This window comes from Myodes glareolus, chromosome 9 (assembly GCF_982192425.1).
Source record: "Myodes glareolus chromosome 9, mMyoGla1.1, whole genome shotgun sequence".
Taxonomy (NCBI): domain Eukaryota; kingdom Metazoa; phylum Chordata; class Mammalia; order Rodentia; family Cricetidae; genus Myodes; species Myodes glareolus.
The window spans coordinates 50,555,829-50,574,570 of NC_142034.1; the positions used below are offsets into that span (position 1 = coordinate 50,555,829).

An 18,742-nucleotide genomic window follows, 5' to 3' on the forward strand; every position below is an offset into this window, starting at 1 on the left:
CTAAGCCAGACCACATAGATGAGTTAGGATATATGAGATACCACACACCTCTTAAATTGCCTCCAAACTGCCCAGGATTTGGAAGCCAGCTCCTCAACCTTAACTCTATTATTCAATGTTGGTCAGAAACAAAAGAGCTAGCTTCTGCTTGGGCCATGCCCTCTGTTCCAGACTCCACCAAGACAAATCACCAATATGGGGCTTAGGGGATGCTGGCTCAATTCCTCCAGGGTCCTCAAGCCCTGGTCCACCCCTCACTCCTAGTTCCTGCCAGCCTGCTTGGGAGACCCACGTCAATGTTGGTGTTGTAGACGATGATTTCCAGCACAGAGTTATCCGTCGTGGTATCTACGTTGGTGAGGTCATAGAGTGAGGACGACACAGGCCCATATGCCCAGTCCGTGAATTTCCTGGACAGGCTCCGGAGAGGCTTCTCCTTGATCTCACGACTGAGGATGTACTTCAGAATCTGGGGATGAGAAGAGAAATAATGGAGCTTGGAAACAACAGGACTGGACCAGCCAGAGGCAGGTCAACCCTGAATACGTTCAGTATGAGTGCCAGCTCTGCCTGGAGTCACGACTGTGAAATGTGTGTCCTTCCAGCTGTGTCTGTGGAATGGGAGTGAAGTGCACAATTCTTGCCTCCTCACAGGGAGCCAGAGGATGAGAACTCTTCGCACACTGCAGACAGTCAGACCATCAGCTAGTAGGTCCCCAAACCATGTGGACTCCAGTTCAGCAAAAAATCCAAACACCGACCATCTTTAGGAGTGGTCTCCGTGAGGCCTGAACTGGAAGCTCTCAGTTGCTCTGCTTCTCCATCCCACCCTCAGCCTAGACTTTACAGCCAGGCTCATCACTCTGCTGGACAAGCCGTGGCATCAGACACCAAGGAGACCCGTGGAGTCCACTCTGCAGGTCAGTGGTCCTCAAACTCTGCTGTATGTTAGGGTCTCTGGAGAGCTTTTCAAAACACAGAGGCAACTACTAAAACTCCAGATTCAGGAAGAAACCTGGAGACCATTTTGTGAAGCTCTCTGAGTGGGTCCCCTATGTGGGAAGAGGGGGGGCACTGCTTTCCATCTGACCACTTCCTGAAAGCTAAGTCATCAGTCACCCTATACTGGGGATAGAGCATCCATGTGCCCACAATCCAACAAAAGGGACCTGTTTGGAAGACGGCATCGGTGTGTGAATCTCATTCAGCTACACAGCCTTCCCACTGCATCTCCCATCACAGCCAGGCAGACAACTCCTACACTCTAGTGAGTAAAAGCCTCGGGAACCTCCCTGGTGGGTACCTCCCTGAGACTGGCACAGAGGAGAGCACTACCCCCTGGAGCAGCAATTCTTCACCTGGTGATCCCATCCCCGTTGGGGTTGCAGATCAGATATATACATTGCAATTCATAGCAGTAGCAAATTACAATTATTAAAGAACAATGAAATAATTTTATGATTGAAGGTCATCACAACATGAGGAACAGCATTAAAGTTGAGAAGCATTGCCCTAGAGCAGAAGGGGTGCCAGGGCCGTGCCCCCTCAAGATGCTTCTTCCCTGGGCTGGGTAGCAGGGAGCACAAATGAGACACTGGCAGGCAGGGGAAAGCTCACAAAAGAAATTAGGCCCACAAATACCCTCTGACTCTCCTTAGAGCCCCTACAAGCTGTGAGCCTGGGTAGCAGGACGGGGTGGGGGGTCAGACATACAATTCTCCCTTTGTTAAAGTCATTCTCCATCTCCTCCTCCCCCACAAGAGAATATAAAGGTCCCTTGTGAGCTCCAACCCTGGCCTGACCTCAGTGCAGCTGACTAGGAGAGGTAGAAGGGTACACAAACAGAATTGCTGAGTGGTGCCAACCATCTAGTGTCCTCCCACAGCCCCCCAGGAGCCACAGTCCCCTCCCAACACCGGTCCCCTGAGAAGAAACTTGATCTCAGGCAAGCCACAGCTCCAACCACAGATAAACAAAACACATCAGCCTCGCCCTGCCTAGGTCTTCCCAAAGAGCTCAGCTGAGCTTAGAGTTCTTGACCACATCACACAGGCAAAGGGGCCTATATAGCCACACTGCTAGAGAAGAATCCTAACCAACAGGCTAAGGTCCTTCTATTGCCAGAGAGCAGCCATTCTGGAAGCACAGCCCCAGAAGAGGCAAGCCTGAAGGACAGACACACAGCCTGTAGCTAAGCATCACCACTCAGGAATGCTCATCCATGAAGCACCTGAGATATTGCATCACCTTGGCCTTAGGGATTCTCCAATCTGGCCCCACATAAGAAGTTCCAAGAAGAGAGACTGAACTCAGAAGTATATGACTGACATCCTAAGGCTAGAGCACGTGCTGGATTTAACCGAACCACCTCTGAAATTCCAGACCTAAGCTGTGGCCTTCCTAATGTTGAGGCTGGAACCTGTATGGGATCCTCACACGGGCCCCAAGCCAAAAGAGTAGCAGCTGTGCCTCCCCAGTCCCCACCCTCACTGCAGGGCCCCACCTCAGCCTTGCCCATTTTGGCAGCCAGCTGCAGTGGCGTGAGGCCATCATTGTTACGCATGGTCTCCAGCTCCCAGTTGCCACTCCTCAGCAGGATCATGTCGTACATGCGCTTAACAAAGTCATTCTGGGTCTTGAAGTCCTCGGCCACTGTCACCAGTGCGTGCAGGATGTTGTTTCCCCGAGAGTCCTGGGAGGTGATATCTGTCTGCTCATTCTCCATCAGCAACTGCACAATTTCAGGCTGGTTGGTACATGCTGCCAAGGCCAGGGGTGTCTCGCCTGGGGAAAGAGGTGTCAGAGCTCAGTCTTTCCTAGGCCAAAAGCAACATCCTTCAGACCCCAGGACCAGAGTCCCAGATGCTGCTCATCACAGCAGCACTGATCCCTGAGGTTCCCTGACCACCTCCCACTTCCCCTTGCTCAGTGAAAGCAAGATCACACCAATAGTCACCTGCTTCCCCTGCTCCCCACTGACTTTCCAACACTCAGCAGGGGAGCAAAGCAACCCAGTTAGGTCCCTGCTTACCCAGGCTTACCCGGAAAGCCTCCTAGGTTTTGAGTTCTCATCCTCTCAGCCATGCTCACACCTCTAAGGCACAGCAGCCCCCTCCCTCCAACATGGGGCATTTCCTAACCTTGGGGCCTTTGCAGAAGCTGCTCTTGCTTGCTGTAGATACTCCACATTGCTTATCCCCAGTCTTGGTTCAGATCCCACCTTTCCGCTGACTCACTTTAGCCACCCTATTTAAAATTTAGAAATCCTCCCACTCACCTGGACAAAATTCCTGCTTCCTCTTCCTCTGTTTTACTCCTACCTGTGCCCCCTCTTCATTCCACCCAACAAATGTTTCTCAACACTGGCTGTAATTAGGTCCAATGCTGGGCAATGTGGACACAAGAGTGACTGAGCAAGAGGCTGTCCTCAAAAATGCCCAGACTCCTCTAGTCCTGCTGATTAAAAAGCCAGAGGTGGGGTTGGAAAGATAGCCCATGGATAAGATTGTTTTCTGTACAAGCATGAAGAACTCAGTTCAAATCCCCAGCACCCATATAAAAAACTGGGCATTGTTGCTATGGGGGCAGAGTCAAGCAGTTTGCAGTGGCTTCCTGGCCACCAGACTAGCTTCAGGTTCAGTGAGAGACTTCCCCAAGGGGAAAAGATGAAAAATAATACAGGAGAACACCAGATAACCTCTGTGCTCTGCACATACACATGCATGCACACCACACACATAACCTCAAATATAAACCACACATACACAAAAAGAGAGAAAGAGAAAGAGAGAGACAGAGAGGGAGAGAGAGAGGAAGGAAGGAAAAAAGAGAGAGAGAAAGAGAGAGACAGAGAGAGAGAGAGAGAGAGAGAGAGAGAGAGAGAGAGAAAAGAAAGAAAGTTATAGCCCACACCTTTAATCCCAGTACTCAGGAGGCAGAGGCAGGAGAATATGAGTTCAAGGCCAGCCTGGTCTACCGAGCATGTTATGTTTTAGGACAGTCTGGGCTACACAGTGAAACCCTGTCTCAAAAAAAAAAACAAAAAGCATAAATAAAAAAAAAAGGTCAAAGCAGTCATAGTCAGGCCCAGTGGCACTTCCTATTGCCTGTCCTTACTGTGACGGTAATATATTTATAAAAACAACAGAATCTCACACTAAAGTGGGTGGATTTCACTATAACTAAGTTACACATCTTTTTTTTTTTTAACTCAAAGAATCTGTAAAGACAATGTGAACATTGTCAGAAGGGGGAAAGGCATTTGTGTCTTTCCTCCCACTAACAGCACCAACACACACACTGTACATATACACACATGCACAGTCTCACATACAGGAGACATACACATACAAACACACACACACACACAGTAAATAAAGCCAGAAGGACATTATAGGCATTATAGCCAAGAGTACCTACCAAAACACTACAGAACCTCAAGTTTGCAGAGGTCACTCCCTTACATAAATGACACCCCTGTAAGGACATTTATCCAGCACACACAACACACTTGCAACTGCTTTTGGGCTTCTCCCCACTCACTCTGCCGTCGGCACAGATAGCACCCATCTCTGTCTTATGGCTCTAAAGCAAATTCCTTTCCTCCTCAGCCCAGTGTCCTCACCTGTCCTTCACGCCCTTTTACACACACACACACACACACACACACACACACACACACACACACACCACCCCAAGTCTCTGTTTCCTGCAGATGTGACCCCTTCTGCTACCAGATGGCATTGTCAGGCAGGCTCTTCTACCCCAGTGAGCCTCTGTGGAGGAGGTGGCACCAACCCAGTCTCTGATCTGCAGAAAGAACTCTCTCTTGCAGCACCCCCATGTGGCAAGGCCGGTCACAATGGAGCTGAGGGCAAGAAGTTCCTTCTCCTCTCCCCATCCCCCCTTCATTGTCACCTACCAAAATAGAAGCCTTCATGCTGGTTTTTAGGGTTGAAGAAGATACCCTTGGCGTGCGCGTTGACGTCAGCGCCTGCTGCTATGAGTACTGCTGTGATGTCTCCCTGGCGCCTCTCAATAGCGATGTTCAGCGCCGTCTGCCCTGCGAACAGAGCCAGCATGAGCGCTCAAAGGCCTGGGATAACTTAAGCTGACCGTGGAGCCCCTTGACCCCAGGGAGCAGTAGCTGACTGAAAACATTAAGAGTGTAGATACCATGTGAAAGACACCATGTTGGTAGCCACCTTGGTTCTGGGAAAGCAAGGTCGTGTGGTCCCCCACCTTGGAGAAGACCAGGGCAAGGATGCCCATGACCTCCTGCAAGCCTAACAAAGGGCTTGGTGGAGAAATCAAGAGGCTAGGGGAGTCCGAGAAGGAAAAGGACTTGTGACCAGGACAGGACAGCCTTACTACCGGGATGGATAAGGTTGATAAATTCACTCTCCCAAAAATATGTTAAAAAAAAAAAAAGACAACCTCTCCAGTGTGTGAACCTAAGAACACCCAGGAATAGACTCCATCCTTGCCCTCAGGAGAGTCTTCTGGGCAGGCCTAGTGGCCCAGGCCTGTAGTCCAACTACTCAGGAGGTAGGGAAAGGACGATCACAAGTTCAAGGCTATCTGAACTGTGGAGTAAGTTCAAGCTGAGAGACCCTAGTTCAATTTTTTAAAAAGAGCTAGGGATATAGCTCCATAGTGAGAGCACTTCCATAGACCACCACTCCAAAAATAAAGGGATCTTATCTTGTGCCAGTGGTGGGAAGATCTAGGACCCTGAAATATAAACAAGAAGAAAGAAACGTACAGAAAGAGACTGGGAGGGGAGAAGAGTCGAGACAGGTAAACCTCAGGCACTGTTCTGAACCTCTGCAGGACTAGTGCCAACAAGTGACAGGCTAAGAACAGGATATGGCTCATTCTTTTTCTCTTTGCCTTGACCCTCGGGGAGCCTGCCCTGTAGTTCAGCAGTCAATCATAGCAGTTGCTCCCTGGGGATCCCACCCTCCTCCATGGTGCCATGACTTTTCCTTTTGAAACCCTGTAGAATCCAAACAAAATAAATCAAGATTACTTTGCCTATAAGAATGGTTAAGCCCGGCTAGATTCCCACCTGGGAAGACTGAGCTGCTTACATCCCCTGGCATATCAACAAGGTGGCCAATCATGAGCTGACTGTGATGAGTCAGTTACTGACTCCCAAAGACTTAGGATGTAGCCTAGTAACTGCTCACAGGGGGTGTCCTGGGGAGGACACAAGACCCTAAATTATATTCCCTAGTTTCACGTACAAAGCGACCCAGAAAGCTAGACTGAAGTGGGACAGCTTGTGACCCTGATGACTGCAGGGCTGACCGCTGCCTTTACTGGCCCCCACCTGGCTCTCTAGCCTCGTCACCGGGCTTTGGTTTGTTTGTTTATATTTGTTTGCTGTGCGGTTCTTGGGGATCTAACAATGCCTTGCGCATGCCGAGGAAGCTCTCCTCAATTGAGCTACATTGCGCCCAGAGCGCCCAGTCTTCCCACTGTCATTCAGCTCTGGCCATGCTCATCTGGGGGCTTTTCCCCTGAACTTGCTCTGGCTTCTTCCCATCAGCTAGGCTCTGGATCAAGGTTGCCATTCTACAGTTACTCACCCCGGTCACTCGCTCTCACATTACATCGTCGTTGCTGTTCCTAGCACAGTCTGTCTACAGTCACTTTTTCAGAGCATCCCCGTTTCCTGACTTGTCCACCCCTGCTCAGCATTATTCATGGGAAAAAGGAAGGACGAGCAGCGTGCCTGCTGCGTATCTGGCTTTCATGACCAAAGTGCCTCTGTACAGCAGGACTGGCATGGCTGTGTAGCCACACCACATGGGAAATACCAGCCTCCATCCTTTGCTCTTGGGTTGCCTCTGCCCACAGATACCTTCATAGGCCTCTTCTGTGTACTCGGCGTTGATAAACCTGTCCAGGATGCCGTTCTCCTCAGCAAAGGCAAGCAGAATCCGCACAATCTCTTTGGTGTTGGGGTTGATGTTGAGCAAAGCTTTCATCAGGCAGGTCTTTCCTGTGTCTGAGGCTGTCAGCTTGTGCATGAGGAAATCTACAGAAGGAGTCAATGATAAAGACAGGGCAGGGAGGGCTGGTTGCCCTGGGGCTCCCAAACAGGGTGTGGGAAACTGCAGCCTGCACCTCAAAAGCACGCCCTCTACCCTGTACTGGGGAGACCCCAACTCTGTACTAACTGGCACTCTTCCTTCCTCTCCTCACACCCTCCTCCAGCTCCCTGCTTGGTTTGCTGTTCACAGCTCTCTACCACTTATGAAAGCCTCATCCAGCACCCACTGCTCTTTGACCTTTGAACCTTCTCTCTGGAGAGGAGATAATGTCATCTGCTGCCTGGCTTCCCAGTGGCCATATTTGTGCTGAAATCTCCATCCTACCCTTTAATATGGCCTAAAAGTTAGCTCATTACCTCCCCATCAACCCGTTCCTCACCTTGTTCCCCAGACAGCTATAAACCCCCTAATCTTTCAATTCCTGCCAGTGCCTGAGGAACTCTCCAGAACTCTTGCCCCTCTCCCAAGCCTACTACAGAGTTCCAACCCTGTTTGAATAGCAACTCTCTCCAGATTTATCCCACCCCATAGCCAGACCATGCCAACACCTGCCTTAAGCCATCCATGACTCCCCATGGCCCTCTAAATCAAGCTCAGGGCTGCTACACCAGTATCCAAGGTACCTCACGCTCCAACCCCACAGGAGATGGAGTAGAGGCCAAGCCAAACCAACCAGAGTCCCCAGGGCCTGCATCCCACTAGGGCCAGGCACTGACCAGACACGTCCAGGCCACGGCGCCGTTTGCAGAGCTCCTGTAGTTCTTGTAGCAGTTCCCGCAGCTCCCCCACGCAACCCTCAGACACGGCCGCGAAGATGCGCTTCTTCAGCCTCTTCTTCTTCTGTCTCTGCTCTTCTTTGGCCAGGTTTGCGCTAAGACCAGAAGGCATGCATTGAGAATTCACCCCGTATTTACCTTAACTCCTACCCTCTTCTGCTCCACCACCAGAGTTGCTGGCCTCCAGACCGCTGTTCAACTCCTATGCCTCTCATGTCTTTTAGGGATGCCATGTTTGTGCTCCATGTTGTCCGATCCAGGCTCCCCTTCCTATATCTATATGCAATCACAGTGATCAAAACACACCTGTATATACACAGAGATGATCAAGAAGGATGTGTAAGTTATTACTTTGAAATATGGAATTAAGGGAAGAGGATGTGCCCTTTCATCTCCCTATCTGAACTTTTCCCTCTATCCTTCCCTGCCCCCACATTCTCAACAGATCTTTGCTGTAACATAGATGGACGTCCTTTCATTTGCATGTGCTCTTGCAAAAATGCATACTGAAGTTCTATGTGAAGGGATTTTAAATTTATATAACTGTGTAACTTGTGCTAAAGTCCTTATTCTCCTATGCATTGCTTGGATGCTTTATAATGAACAAACCCATTTTATAATTTACTGATATTTCTCTCCTTTTCACAAAATGTCACATGCCAGAACCATGGCCCAGGCCTCCACACATTTGTCCCCAGCTCCCCAGGGATAATGGTTTCTTTCTCGCTTCTGTGCAGCCCAACCCTGTGACACCTCCTCTTTCTGAGAACAATGACATAAGGGTGAGTGCCATACTGACCTTGGACTGTTGGGATTGGATGGGGTCTCTGTCACATCATCCTGGGGAGACTGAGGGGAGTCCATGTCCTCACAGTTTCCAGATATGCTGACACCAGAGAAGAGGAAAGAGAAGGAAGAGAGCAGGACAAACTTAGAAATGTACAGTGCTTTCATCCCACAGCCAGGCACAGCCATGTGTCCAGGCCAGCAGCAGTACTCACCACTGCCGGATGTTGGAGTCCATCGGCTTGGAAAAAATGGGAGGAGAGGTCTTGGTGACTGTGGGGTTGGGCTCAAATCCTTCTATCTCCAGGAAGAAGTGTGCACTGGGGAGACACCCAATCAAGGCCATTAAAGCTGGGGCAGGGCCTATGTGTCTTGCAGTCTTGCCACGAGGACCCACCCATACTGAACCCTCAGCCTGTGTGTCATGTGTCCTAGTCTATTCCTCATGGATGGAGTAGACCCTGGGTTCTAAGCTGAGTCTGAATGGCTCTTGTCTCTAGAATACCATGTAGACGAACCCCCAAGAGGCTCACTGAGAATGGTCCAAAGCCTGAGAATCTGCAGTTGTCCTCAGCTATAAGACCTTTCATAGATGGGAACAACATGCAGGTAAACACCAATGCACATTAAAAAAAAACATACACATACATCAAAGATGGGAAGACAGCAACAGGAACTGGGTTTCCCATTGCCATCCAGCTGCTCCTAGAACCTAGGCCTGAAGGCAAAGCTTTTTAGAAGGGGTCCCTCGGCTCAAATCCACGCAGGCCTTACAGCAACTTAAACAAAGGGGCCAGAGTCAGCCTGGCTGCCCTCATTGCCCATTAGTCCCTTTGTCATAACAGAAAATGGACTGAAAAAGATAGGGTAGAGCAGGGAGAACTCAATGGGCTGGCAACCTAGACTGAGTATCCCTCACCAACAAGAAAAACCCAGACCAAAGATGGGGGCCTATGCCCCTAATCTCATCACTCAGGAGGCTGAGCCTGGAAGATCATAGGTTCGAGGCTAGCCTGTGCTACATAGCAGGTTTATCTCTAAAAAGATAAAATATAAAATTTATCATGTGAAAAGAGCTAACTTCAAGCTAACAGGCAACAGCAAAGGGTGGCGAGTGGGGTGGGTGAGAAAAGAGCCCTTACATGCTGCTGTAGGGAACGCAGAGCGGTGCAGCCTCCGTGGTAGTCAGGATGACGGCACCGCAGAAAGTTTCCAATAGAACTTTCATATGAACCTGCTGTAGAGTCTGTAGGTCTGCAGCAAAAAGAGCCCTACAAGGACACCTGTAGGTGTGCATGTTTCCTGCATCGCTGTTCACAATAGCCAGGTTACAGGGTCAGCCAAGCTGCCCACCCACAGGTGAACAAATAAAATATGGTATTTTATAAAATGGTGTTCTAGTCAGCCCTGAAGAATGAGATTCTGTATTATTTCTGAGAAAATGTTTAGAGCTGGAGATCAGCCTTCTAAGTGAAATAAGTCAGACTTGGAAACACAAAATATCATATTCCTCGCACATGTGGAAGATCGAAAAGGGACATAAAACTACAAGTGGAGGCCAGGCAGTGGTGGCACACTCCTTTAATCCCATCACTCAGGAGGCAAAGGCAGACGGATCTCTGTGAGTTCAAGACCAGCCTGGGCTACAAGAGCTCGTTCCAGGACATGCTCAAAAAAAAAAAAAAACTGCAAGTGGAAATGCTGATTAAAGGAGGAATAAGAAAGAATAAGAAGGACGCAAGAGAGATGGCTCAGCAGTTAAGAGCATTGGGTGCTCTTCCTAAAGACCCAGGTTCAATTCCCAGCATGCACACAGCAGCTCAAAAACGTTTGTAACTCTAGTCCTATGGGATCCTGTGCCACCTCTTGTCTGGCATCTGTGGGCATTTCACACACATATTTCACACAATAGTGTACAGACATACATGTACGCAAAACAGCAATACACATGATAATATATATTCACATACAAATAAATGTTCAAAAATTATTTTTTAAAAAAATAAAAAGTAACAAGAGGGGAGGATATGATCAAAGTTCATTATGTATATTGCATGAATGTCAAAATGAAGCCCCTAACTTTGTGCAGTTAATATATACTAGCAAAAAATGAATTAAAAATGAAAACGAAAGGATAGGGAGGCCCAGAAAACATTGTCAGGCAGTAAAGAAGAAAGACAAAGCCATGGCCAGCTTTCTCCTCAGACGTCAAGGGAATGGAAGACACACACTACCTCAAGAAAAGCCAGACGCTCTACCCAAGATATGCCAGTCACAGTCAGCCACACCCACAAATACAGATGTGCATGACCACAGTCACACACTGGGAGATGAGTCTTCTAGTAACGTAAAGGTGAGGATCAGCTGAGGGTGAATTCAACTGTACTATACTCAACCCTGCAGCTGCTGCAGCTTAGCTGCTGCTGGGCATATGACCCACCCAGAATGCTGGTCCCCTGACTGTAGACACACAGCATTTCTAAACACCTTTACTGCCTGAGTCTTTCCCAGGCCCAGAAAAGTGGATGCTGCAAAATGCAGCTCCTCCCATCTCAAGTTCAGAGAGAAGAGCAGTTGGGTGTGATCAGGGCCCCAGTCTACAGGCAAGGCATCTGAGGCTAAGGATGAGTAAGCACCTCCCCCCAGGGCAGACGCGAGTTGGGCATAGAACCTGCTTCCCGCTGTCCAGGCTAACAAATGACACAGCAATGCACACTGTTCTGCTCAGTTTAGTCCTCCAGCCCTGCTTCCAGCTGAATCCACTGCAGTAATTGGCTAAAAGGAGGCTACCCAACCGGGGCAGGCAGAAGAATCCTGGTCCCTCTCCCCACTTCAGACACAGACAAGCCTAAAAGCTCATAATAAATCCATAAATGGGGCAGAAGACACACTGGTCTTCTCCCTCCTGGCTTCTGAACACCAAATAGGAGCCTTCTGCCAGGCACGACAGCTCACACTGTGAAGCACTCAGGAGGCTGAGGCAGAAAGATTGTTCAAGGACAGTCTGGCTAAGAACCTGTTGAGGAGAACAGGTGAAAGGAAGGAGAGAGTGTGTGTATGTGTCTCTAGCCGTACCTAAAAGTAAATGTGTCAAAATAAAAGAAAAACGTCAGAAGAGAGAAGATAAAGGGAGGAGAATATCTTTGGCTGGGACCCAAACTTGGGTTCTGACCAAGCTCTGCCTCTGCCTCCTGGTTGGTGCTTTCCATCTTTGGCCAGGAATCCTCAGCTGATGGGATACTGGTTGAGCCAGATAATTCCCAGCCAAGACAACGCCAAGACCATGCACTTGTGGACTGTCCAGCTGAAGTGGACATTGAAGGTAACCAGTCAGGTTACTATACCCTGATCTACCACTCTGAATCTGCCCCCACTCTGCTGTGCAAGACTCAGAGGTTCCAAGCACATCTCTTAAAGATTTGACCTCAAGACAGCCTGATTGAGAACTGTCAGATTTTCTCCATCAAAGAGAGCCTCAAACCCACATCCATGGATTTTCTCCAAGAAAGTTTGGTCTGGTCTTCTCTTGAGTCTACCCTGCTATTGAGACTGTTTCACTCAACAAATACTTATCAAGTTCCTACAGTGTGCCAGGCACTGGTCCTACAGCTATGATACAGGGCAACTCCCTTCTTTTCCAGATCTGCTGTTCCAGTGGGTTGATCAAAACTGGCTTCAAGGCAAGACCGATGCATAGCTCAGATAGACCATTTGGTTCTTTGCTCTGGACAGTACACTGTCATTCAGCTATAAATTTCCCAATAGCGAGGACTATAATAACATTATCTTTGATTTTCCAGACTCAACCTTGATTTCCTAACAGTGATCCTGGTACTCAGAAGACCCCACTGAATGGATGCTTGAAAGGATAGGTGATGAATGAGACATATTCAAGTGGAAGGAATAATGGCTGATCGTTCAGAAGAACAGATGAGTTAATAGATGAATAGTGAGTAGATGACAGAATAATGGAAGAACAGATGGATGAAAGATGCATGCATGCATGCATGGGTGCATGAATGCATAGATGCATGGATGCATGGATAGATAATAAGTAGTCAAGTAGGTAGATAAGGTAGAGATGTCTATGGATACAACCAATACTCAGGCAGATCAACACAACCTTAAACTGTCAATGGTAGAGGCTGTGACCCCAATTGCTGAAAGCTCTCGCCTGTTCCCACCCCACCCCCTTCTCAGTCTCATACACAAAGCTCAAGTGTGGTCTTTTGTGATTCCTCTACCGAGTTTCCTCTTCTCAAGAGCTCCTCAAGGGATCAAGAATGATACAGAAAGCCACATCATGTAGGCATTCAGCACACAGGCCTAAATCTGAGGGTCTCACAGAAGAGAGAAGGCATCATCTCACTGTGCAGTGATCTGGCTGGACAGCATCCTCACTCCCACACTCCCCTCATTGCCTGACCCCTCATTTACTCCTCCACTTACTCAAAATTAATCAGTTGCCCATGTATGAAACTGAGGGGCTAGGAAGGTGACAATCACCCCTTCCAGAGACCCCATCCTCAGAGATGTCAACCAGGACTAACACATTTGTCCCAGTGACCACACCAGTCTATTCAGGGAGAGGCTGGGTTACAGGAGCATGAGAACAATGGAGGCCCTTATAACCGAGGTTAGGAATTAGAGGTTCTGTACATGATAACTGGAGTACAGACCGGATATTGAAATATGCCTCTGGTTCTAGAAAAGTCCTGGAGTAAAGAGAATGAGAAATGCTTCCTGGTCTAGAAAGGAAGTCTGTCTTGGAAAAGGAAAGCGTTGAATCCAGAGAACAGATGTGGAGAGAAGAGTAATGACAACCAGGCTGGGGAAGACCAGACAATTAGGCAAGGGCCTAACTCACGAGGCAGGGCCTGACCCATCCCTGCCCTACTTGACACTAGACACATCCCACCCACATCAGCACATGGGAAGGTCTGGACCACATGACAGCCTGGCTCCTTCCTGCTGTAGATGCTCATTGTTTATTCCTTTGGTCTAGGCCAAAGGGTGCAACCTGGGTGTGGTTAACTTGGGTGCACAGACAGCTGTATATCATTTCTCCACCATTTCTGTCACTTTCGAGAGACAGCCCAAGACCAGGAAGCAGGGAGGAGCTTGTCTAGCCATCGACTTTGATCCAAGAAATGTCCAAGTGTCCAAACTCCCCAAGGCCAGCTCTCTGACCCTGGATGTGGATGTCCCCTTACTTAGGGACCAATAAGGAGCTCAATGTAGCAACTGCTGAAGGATTGACACGGTGGCTCAGGAAAGCTCCCAAGCCCAAAGAGCTTTCCCCTCTGTAGACCTGTTGGCCTCCGGCCTTCAATTTTCCCATGAGCGCATAGCCCAAACATTCATAATGACGGCCATTGTACTCTGTCTTTACAAATAATTTATTCTTTTTCTTTTTTCCCTTTAGGCCCAAGACTTATACTCATTTCTGAGGGAAAGTCTCAAGCCTTCACACGAGAACCTCTCAGAGAGTCTGCGGAACACCACTTCAGAAGACAAAAGTCATACCTCATATCCTTACCTGGGCCAGGTAGCCTGTAACTAATTTCATGAACAGACATGGGCTTCAAAAAATGCCGTTCAGATGGGCCTGATGTGAAAGAATCCAGGGTTTTCTTGAGAGCCTGTCCACAACCCAACCCTTGTGTCCAAACCCCTACTCGGAGTGAAATAGAGACCCAGAAAGATGGACCGTATTGGCTTAGGTTAACTGTGTCTCTCTCACTTCCTGGATGGGTCCATGAAGAGTCAGGCTGCCCCCAGTTGCATGCCACCTGTCTTACCTCCACTTCCTCCTCTCTTTCTCTCTTGAACTCCAGGGTAGAAGCTCTGCCTGGGGTCTTCTAGGCACCTCTTAGTTGGTACTTCACACATGACCTCGACTCCCCACGCCTGCCCTTGCTCCTTCGGTAGGCTCTTGACCGAGGTAACCTGCCATTCTTCTGAGTTACCCCACCAGAAGGGTGTATCTTCTGGCTTTTCCTTCTTCTTGCCCCTAGAAGATCCCATGACTAAGTCCACTCTCATCCATCCCTTCCTCATTCCCTGAACACTCAGGCTCAGACCTTATCAACTGTCACCTGCTTCCCAACAACTTCCTCCAGGTCTCTCTGCCCTCAGTCCCCCTTATAACGCATTGTCTGCATGGGTCGCCTGGAGAAACATTTCCAAAATTCCTCTCTCCCTGCACCATTCATCAGAAAATTCTCTGTGCCTCCCCTACTCTCCACAGGATTATCTGTGTACTTTAACAGATTCCCCAAGACCTGGCCCTAACATGACTGTGGCTCTTCTACCCTCATGGCACTTCAGCTACTAAAATCCTCAGTCCCTGCTCTCAGCCTTCACTCTCATGACCCTTTCCCACCAACTTCACCTACCAAAGCCCACTCTAACATCATCTCCTCTCTGAGATGCTCCAGAGTGTCCGCAAGCTCAAATTGGCCTTTCTCTCCTCAGTCTTCCTCTGTCATAGGTTTTTTACTTACTCCAGACACTTTTCACATTCCCCTTTGTGCCCACCCCTGCAGGCTATAAATAAGAGTGGGTGTTCTTTGTCTCTGTGTTAAGGTGTCTATCTCCTAATACACAGGAAACCTCAGTGATTCTGACTTTAACCACAGGCAGACAAAACCAAGTTCTCCACTGACCCAAGAGGAGGGCCGAGGTGGGGTCAAAGAAGGAAGGGCAAAGGAGACATCCTAGACTGTGGACCGGAACTAGCCTCTTGGTGTAGCTTGGCCCAATTGAGAGGTACCCAATCAACTAAAAAGGTCAGCCATGGACATTTAGAAGTCTGTTCTCTGTCCCAGCATGCTCAACTTAGAAGTGAGACAAAACCACTTCAGCCCTACCCAGCTCCCAGGAGCCCCATACTATCAAAGTCAACACACACTGTTCACTGATCCCCTGACTGTGCTAACCACTTTGTCAACACCATGGCAATTAACTGTGTCTTAAAATCTGGCTCATTAGTAGTGTCATCTAATAGAGAGTCAGCTTGACACAACTATAGCCATTTTTATCATAATCTTTATTTTTCCCACCAGATGACCGTGCCATACATCTAAAGCCCTACAAGACACACAGACACACCACCTCCTTCCTTGCATGCCAGGATTCTCCTGTTTCGCCGCCTCCCAAAATACACTTTCTTCTGTAAGTTACCAGTAATTTACACTTTGCACAATACTGAATCCATCTTTCAGTACCTTCTGCCTCCCCAGGTTTTCTCGATACAGCCCATTATACAGAATTGATTCCATGGTAGATTGAAAGCTATCGCTTGTGTAGGTGAGAAGAACATGCCCAACTGAGGACCCAGACTACTTAGAATGACACCCGCCTTTTTACTGCTGTTCTCAAGAACCGCTTTAGCAACCCTTACACTTCCAAGAGCCTTCCTGAATGTTCTTGCTTCCATTCCCCCTATCCCCTCTAAGGAGAACCCATCCCTGTGCCGGTCATGAAGACATCAGCAAAGGCACCTGAATATGTAGTACTGGTCTCCACCTCCACGTTACACCCAGTCTATCATCAGGCCACTCCAGATGACGACACTCAGCGTCTTGAGTCTATGGGAGACAAGGGATACCTGGAGTGGATACCTTCAGAGCCCCTCACTATGCAAAGCTCAGCCCAAGCCTTCAACCTTACCTCTTCTTGGTGGGAGTGAGATCTGCTGGCCTCTTCTCTGTCAGCACAACGGAGTTCCCGCTGGGTGCAGTGGTTCTTCTGCCCATGAGGGGCACCATCTCCTTGGAGTGGGCATTCATTGCTGGAGCCCAAGACATATGCTGAGGTTAAGGAGGGCAGGGGGTAGCTTCTAGGTGTTTCAGACTCCCATGGGGTACCATCTACCTCCTGCTCGTACCTCTCCAACAGGAAGTTCACTTCCTATCTTTCCAAACTGTCAGCCTTTCTTGGGCATAGGCAAATTGTTCCCGCAGTTTCCATATCCCCTGCTTCTGCAGTCAGGGGAACCAACCACAATTTAAGTCACCTCAGATAACTTACTCAGATACGGAAGTAACCCCCAGCCCTTGTCTATATCCAGATGAGTGCCCTTTAAAGTTTGCCTCTACCCCAGGCAGTCAGTAGACATACGGAGCTGAAAAGGCTTTGCCGGGCCAAGAGCAAAGGTAGACAGAGGTATGCCTCACCCACCCTCATCCTCTGGTTTCCCTCCTGAGAAATAGTTGAACGGTCCCCAGTAAACCTGTGGCCCTGACACCAATTGCTCCATCCTTCTTGGGCTAAGCCCGTGAGTGTGGGCTATTGTGAACAGCTGGGGCAAGTGGGGGTCAGGACAGTCTGGACTCAGGCTCCGGCAGCTATAATTAGCTCCTGAGTCAGCCTGTGCGCCTTGTATCCTCACCTGTTGGACTCTCTCCCTGCCTTGGGATCCAGGTCCCTCACCCGGGAACTACCATGTCACACCTGCCAGGGACTTGACACTGATTGAAATGGTGTGACCTGGGAACACAGACCAGGTAGAGGCCACAAGGAGATCCTCCCTATCTGCTGTGTCCATATCTGTGAGCAGCAGGACCCTGTTCCTCTTCAGTGCTGGGATAGTTCATCCCATCTTGAACGCCCATCACATTCCTGCCATGGAGATTACCATCCCTAAGGTAGTTGAGGGAGACAAGCCCTAGTGTTTCTCTTTCCTTGGGATTCCCAAACCTCAGGGGAAAGTTCCTGGACCTGTCCGAGCCTGCATTCTCTCAGCTGCCTGTTGTCAGAGCTGGCATGGCTTTTCTTTTCCCATACTAGAACCCCAGCTCTCCCCGCACCTTCCTGAGGCCCCTAGGCCAAGGGCAGACATAGCCTGGAGGATCCCAAGCCCATGCTGTAGTCTTTCTGGGGGATACCAGCTTTCCTAAGTGACAAGGACTTACCTAGAAGGTTCCAGGTGGTGGTGGTGATAGCCCTTGCTTTGAGATCACCGCATGTCTGGGGCCAAAAACCCACCGTCAGGAAGGTGGCTGAGGAAGCGAGAGGCTCTCATCATAGGCACGGAGATAGGTGACAGCTGGAATGAAGCATCAGAGGCAGAACTGGCTGGGCCACCTGCCCTTGGCGCCAGGCAGGCCACGCCCACCGCCCACGTGCCCTACGTGAGTCACCCCCACACCCACAGAGCAGCCTCACCCCACAGGAGAAAAGGCAGGAAAGGCACAAAGCTGAAGGTCTGGTCCCAAGCCTTCCCTGTCTTATATGTGATGCTCAGCAGACATCAGTAGCCTCAGTTTCCTCACTCGGGAAATGGGATCCATTACAGAGAACTTTCTGATCGAGGATGTTATGCACAGGCGAAGATGATAGAGGTAAAGAAGTTCCAAGGGTGCTCTGATCTGATCCCGAGAAGGAAGGCTGCAACAAAAGGCTGTCCTGGTGCACCCCAGGGTGATCAACCGTAAGACTTGACATCCGTCTTTCAAAATTAGTTCCTGGGAGCAAGCCCCTCGCAGACAGAGGAAGTCCAATGTTTCCCAACAGTTATTATGCATCATGGACCTTTATGTGCGACAGCCTCACCACTTCCTGCCTCTGTGATCTTGGACAAGTCATTTCTCCCAAGCGTGGGTTTCCTCACCTGTCGAGCACACATCACCCACCTTGGAAGGTAGAGAATAAACAAGGAGCAAATGGAAAGGGCTCGAGCGAGGGCCTGGAGTGCAGAAGGATTCATAACCTATGTCAGCTGGTAGCGCTGTTGTCACACCCGATTGTTCTCCCAGCAATTGCCTGTGTCACCTCTCCAAGACCAGGGCACTACAGGAAGACTCTGTGCCCTCCCTGCTTGTCCAAATGGCTTCTGGAGCCGAGCTTGACGCAGGAGCTGCACATGTCCTTCTGCAGGGGAGACGTGTAGGCAAGGCATGACAGGGTTGGAAGTCCCTGCTCTGTGACAGTGCTGTTGGCTGACACAGCAGGGACTTTCCCGACTGTTCCCAAGAGGCAAGATTCTGGATCACTGATAACTACACCCTGCCAGGCCTGGGGAGTTGGCGGGATGAGGCAGAGTCAGCTTCTAGGCCACGAGAGAGAAAGACCTGTGACCAGAGCAGCGCAGAGTGGTCTTCAGGTGTAGCTTTG

General features: G+C 49.4%; 1 protein-coding gene across 4 annotated transcripts in view; it reads right to left on the bottom strand.

The window, feature by feature from the left end:
- The window catches only part of Trpv3 (transient receptor potential cation channel subfamily V member 3), a 32,563-nt gene extending 14,872 nt beyond the window's left edge, over positions 1 to 17,691 (bottom strand). For 2 of the 4 annotated variants that reach the window (XM_048448715.3, XM_085695272.2), the window contains exons 1-9: positions 17,542 to 17,691; positions 16,298 to 16,418; positions 8,839 to 8,943; positions 8,637 to 8,723; positions 7,778 to 7,932; positions 6,869 to 7,045; positions 4,922 to 5,062; positions 2,504 to 2,784; positions 293 to 469 (exon numbers count right to left, since the gene is read on the bottom strand). In XM_048448715.3, coding sequence (XP_048304672.2) covers positions 293 to 469; positions 2,504 to 2,784; positions 4,922 to 5,062; positions 6,869 to 7,045; positions 7,778 to 7,932; positions 8,637 to 8,723; positions 8,839 to 8,943; positions 16,298 to 16,416 — 1,242 coding nt within the window. In that variant the 5' untranslated portion in view covers positions 16,417 to 16,418; positions 17,542 to 17,691. Of the gene's footprint in view, positions 1 to 292; positions 470 to 2,503; positions 2,785 to 4,921; positions 5,063 to 6,868; positions 7,046 to 7,777; positions 7,933 to 8,636; positions 8,724 to 8,838; positions 8,944 to 16,128; positions 16,216 to 16,297; positions 16,435 to 17,541 lie in introns of those variants that run through there. The other 2 variants (XM_085695273.2, XM_048448714.3) reach the window with 2 other exon arrangements.
- Between the last annotated feature and the right edge of the window lie 1,051 nt (positions 17,692 to 18,742).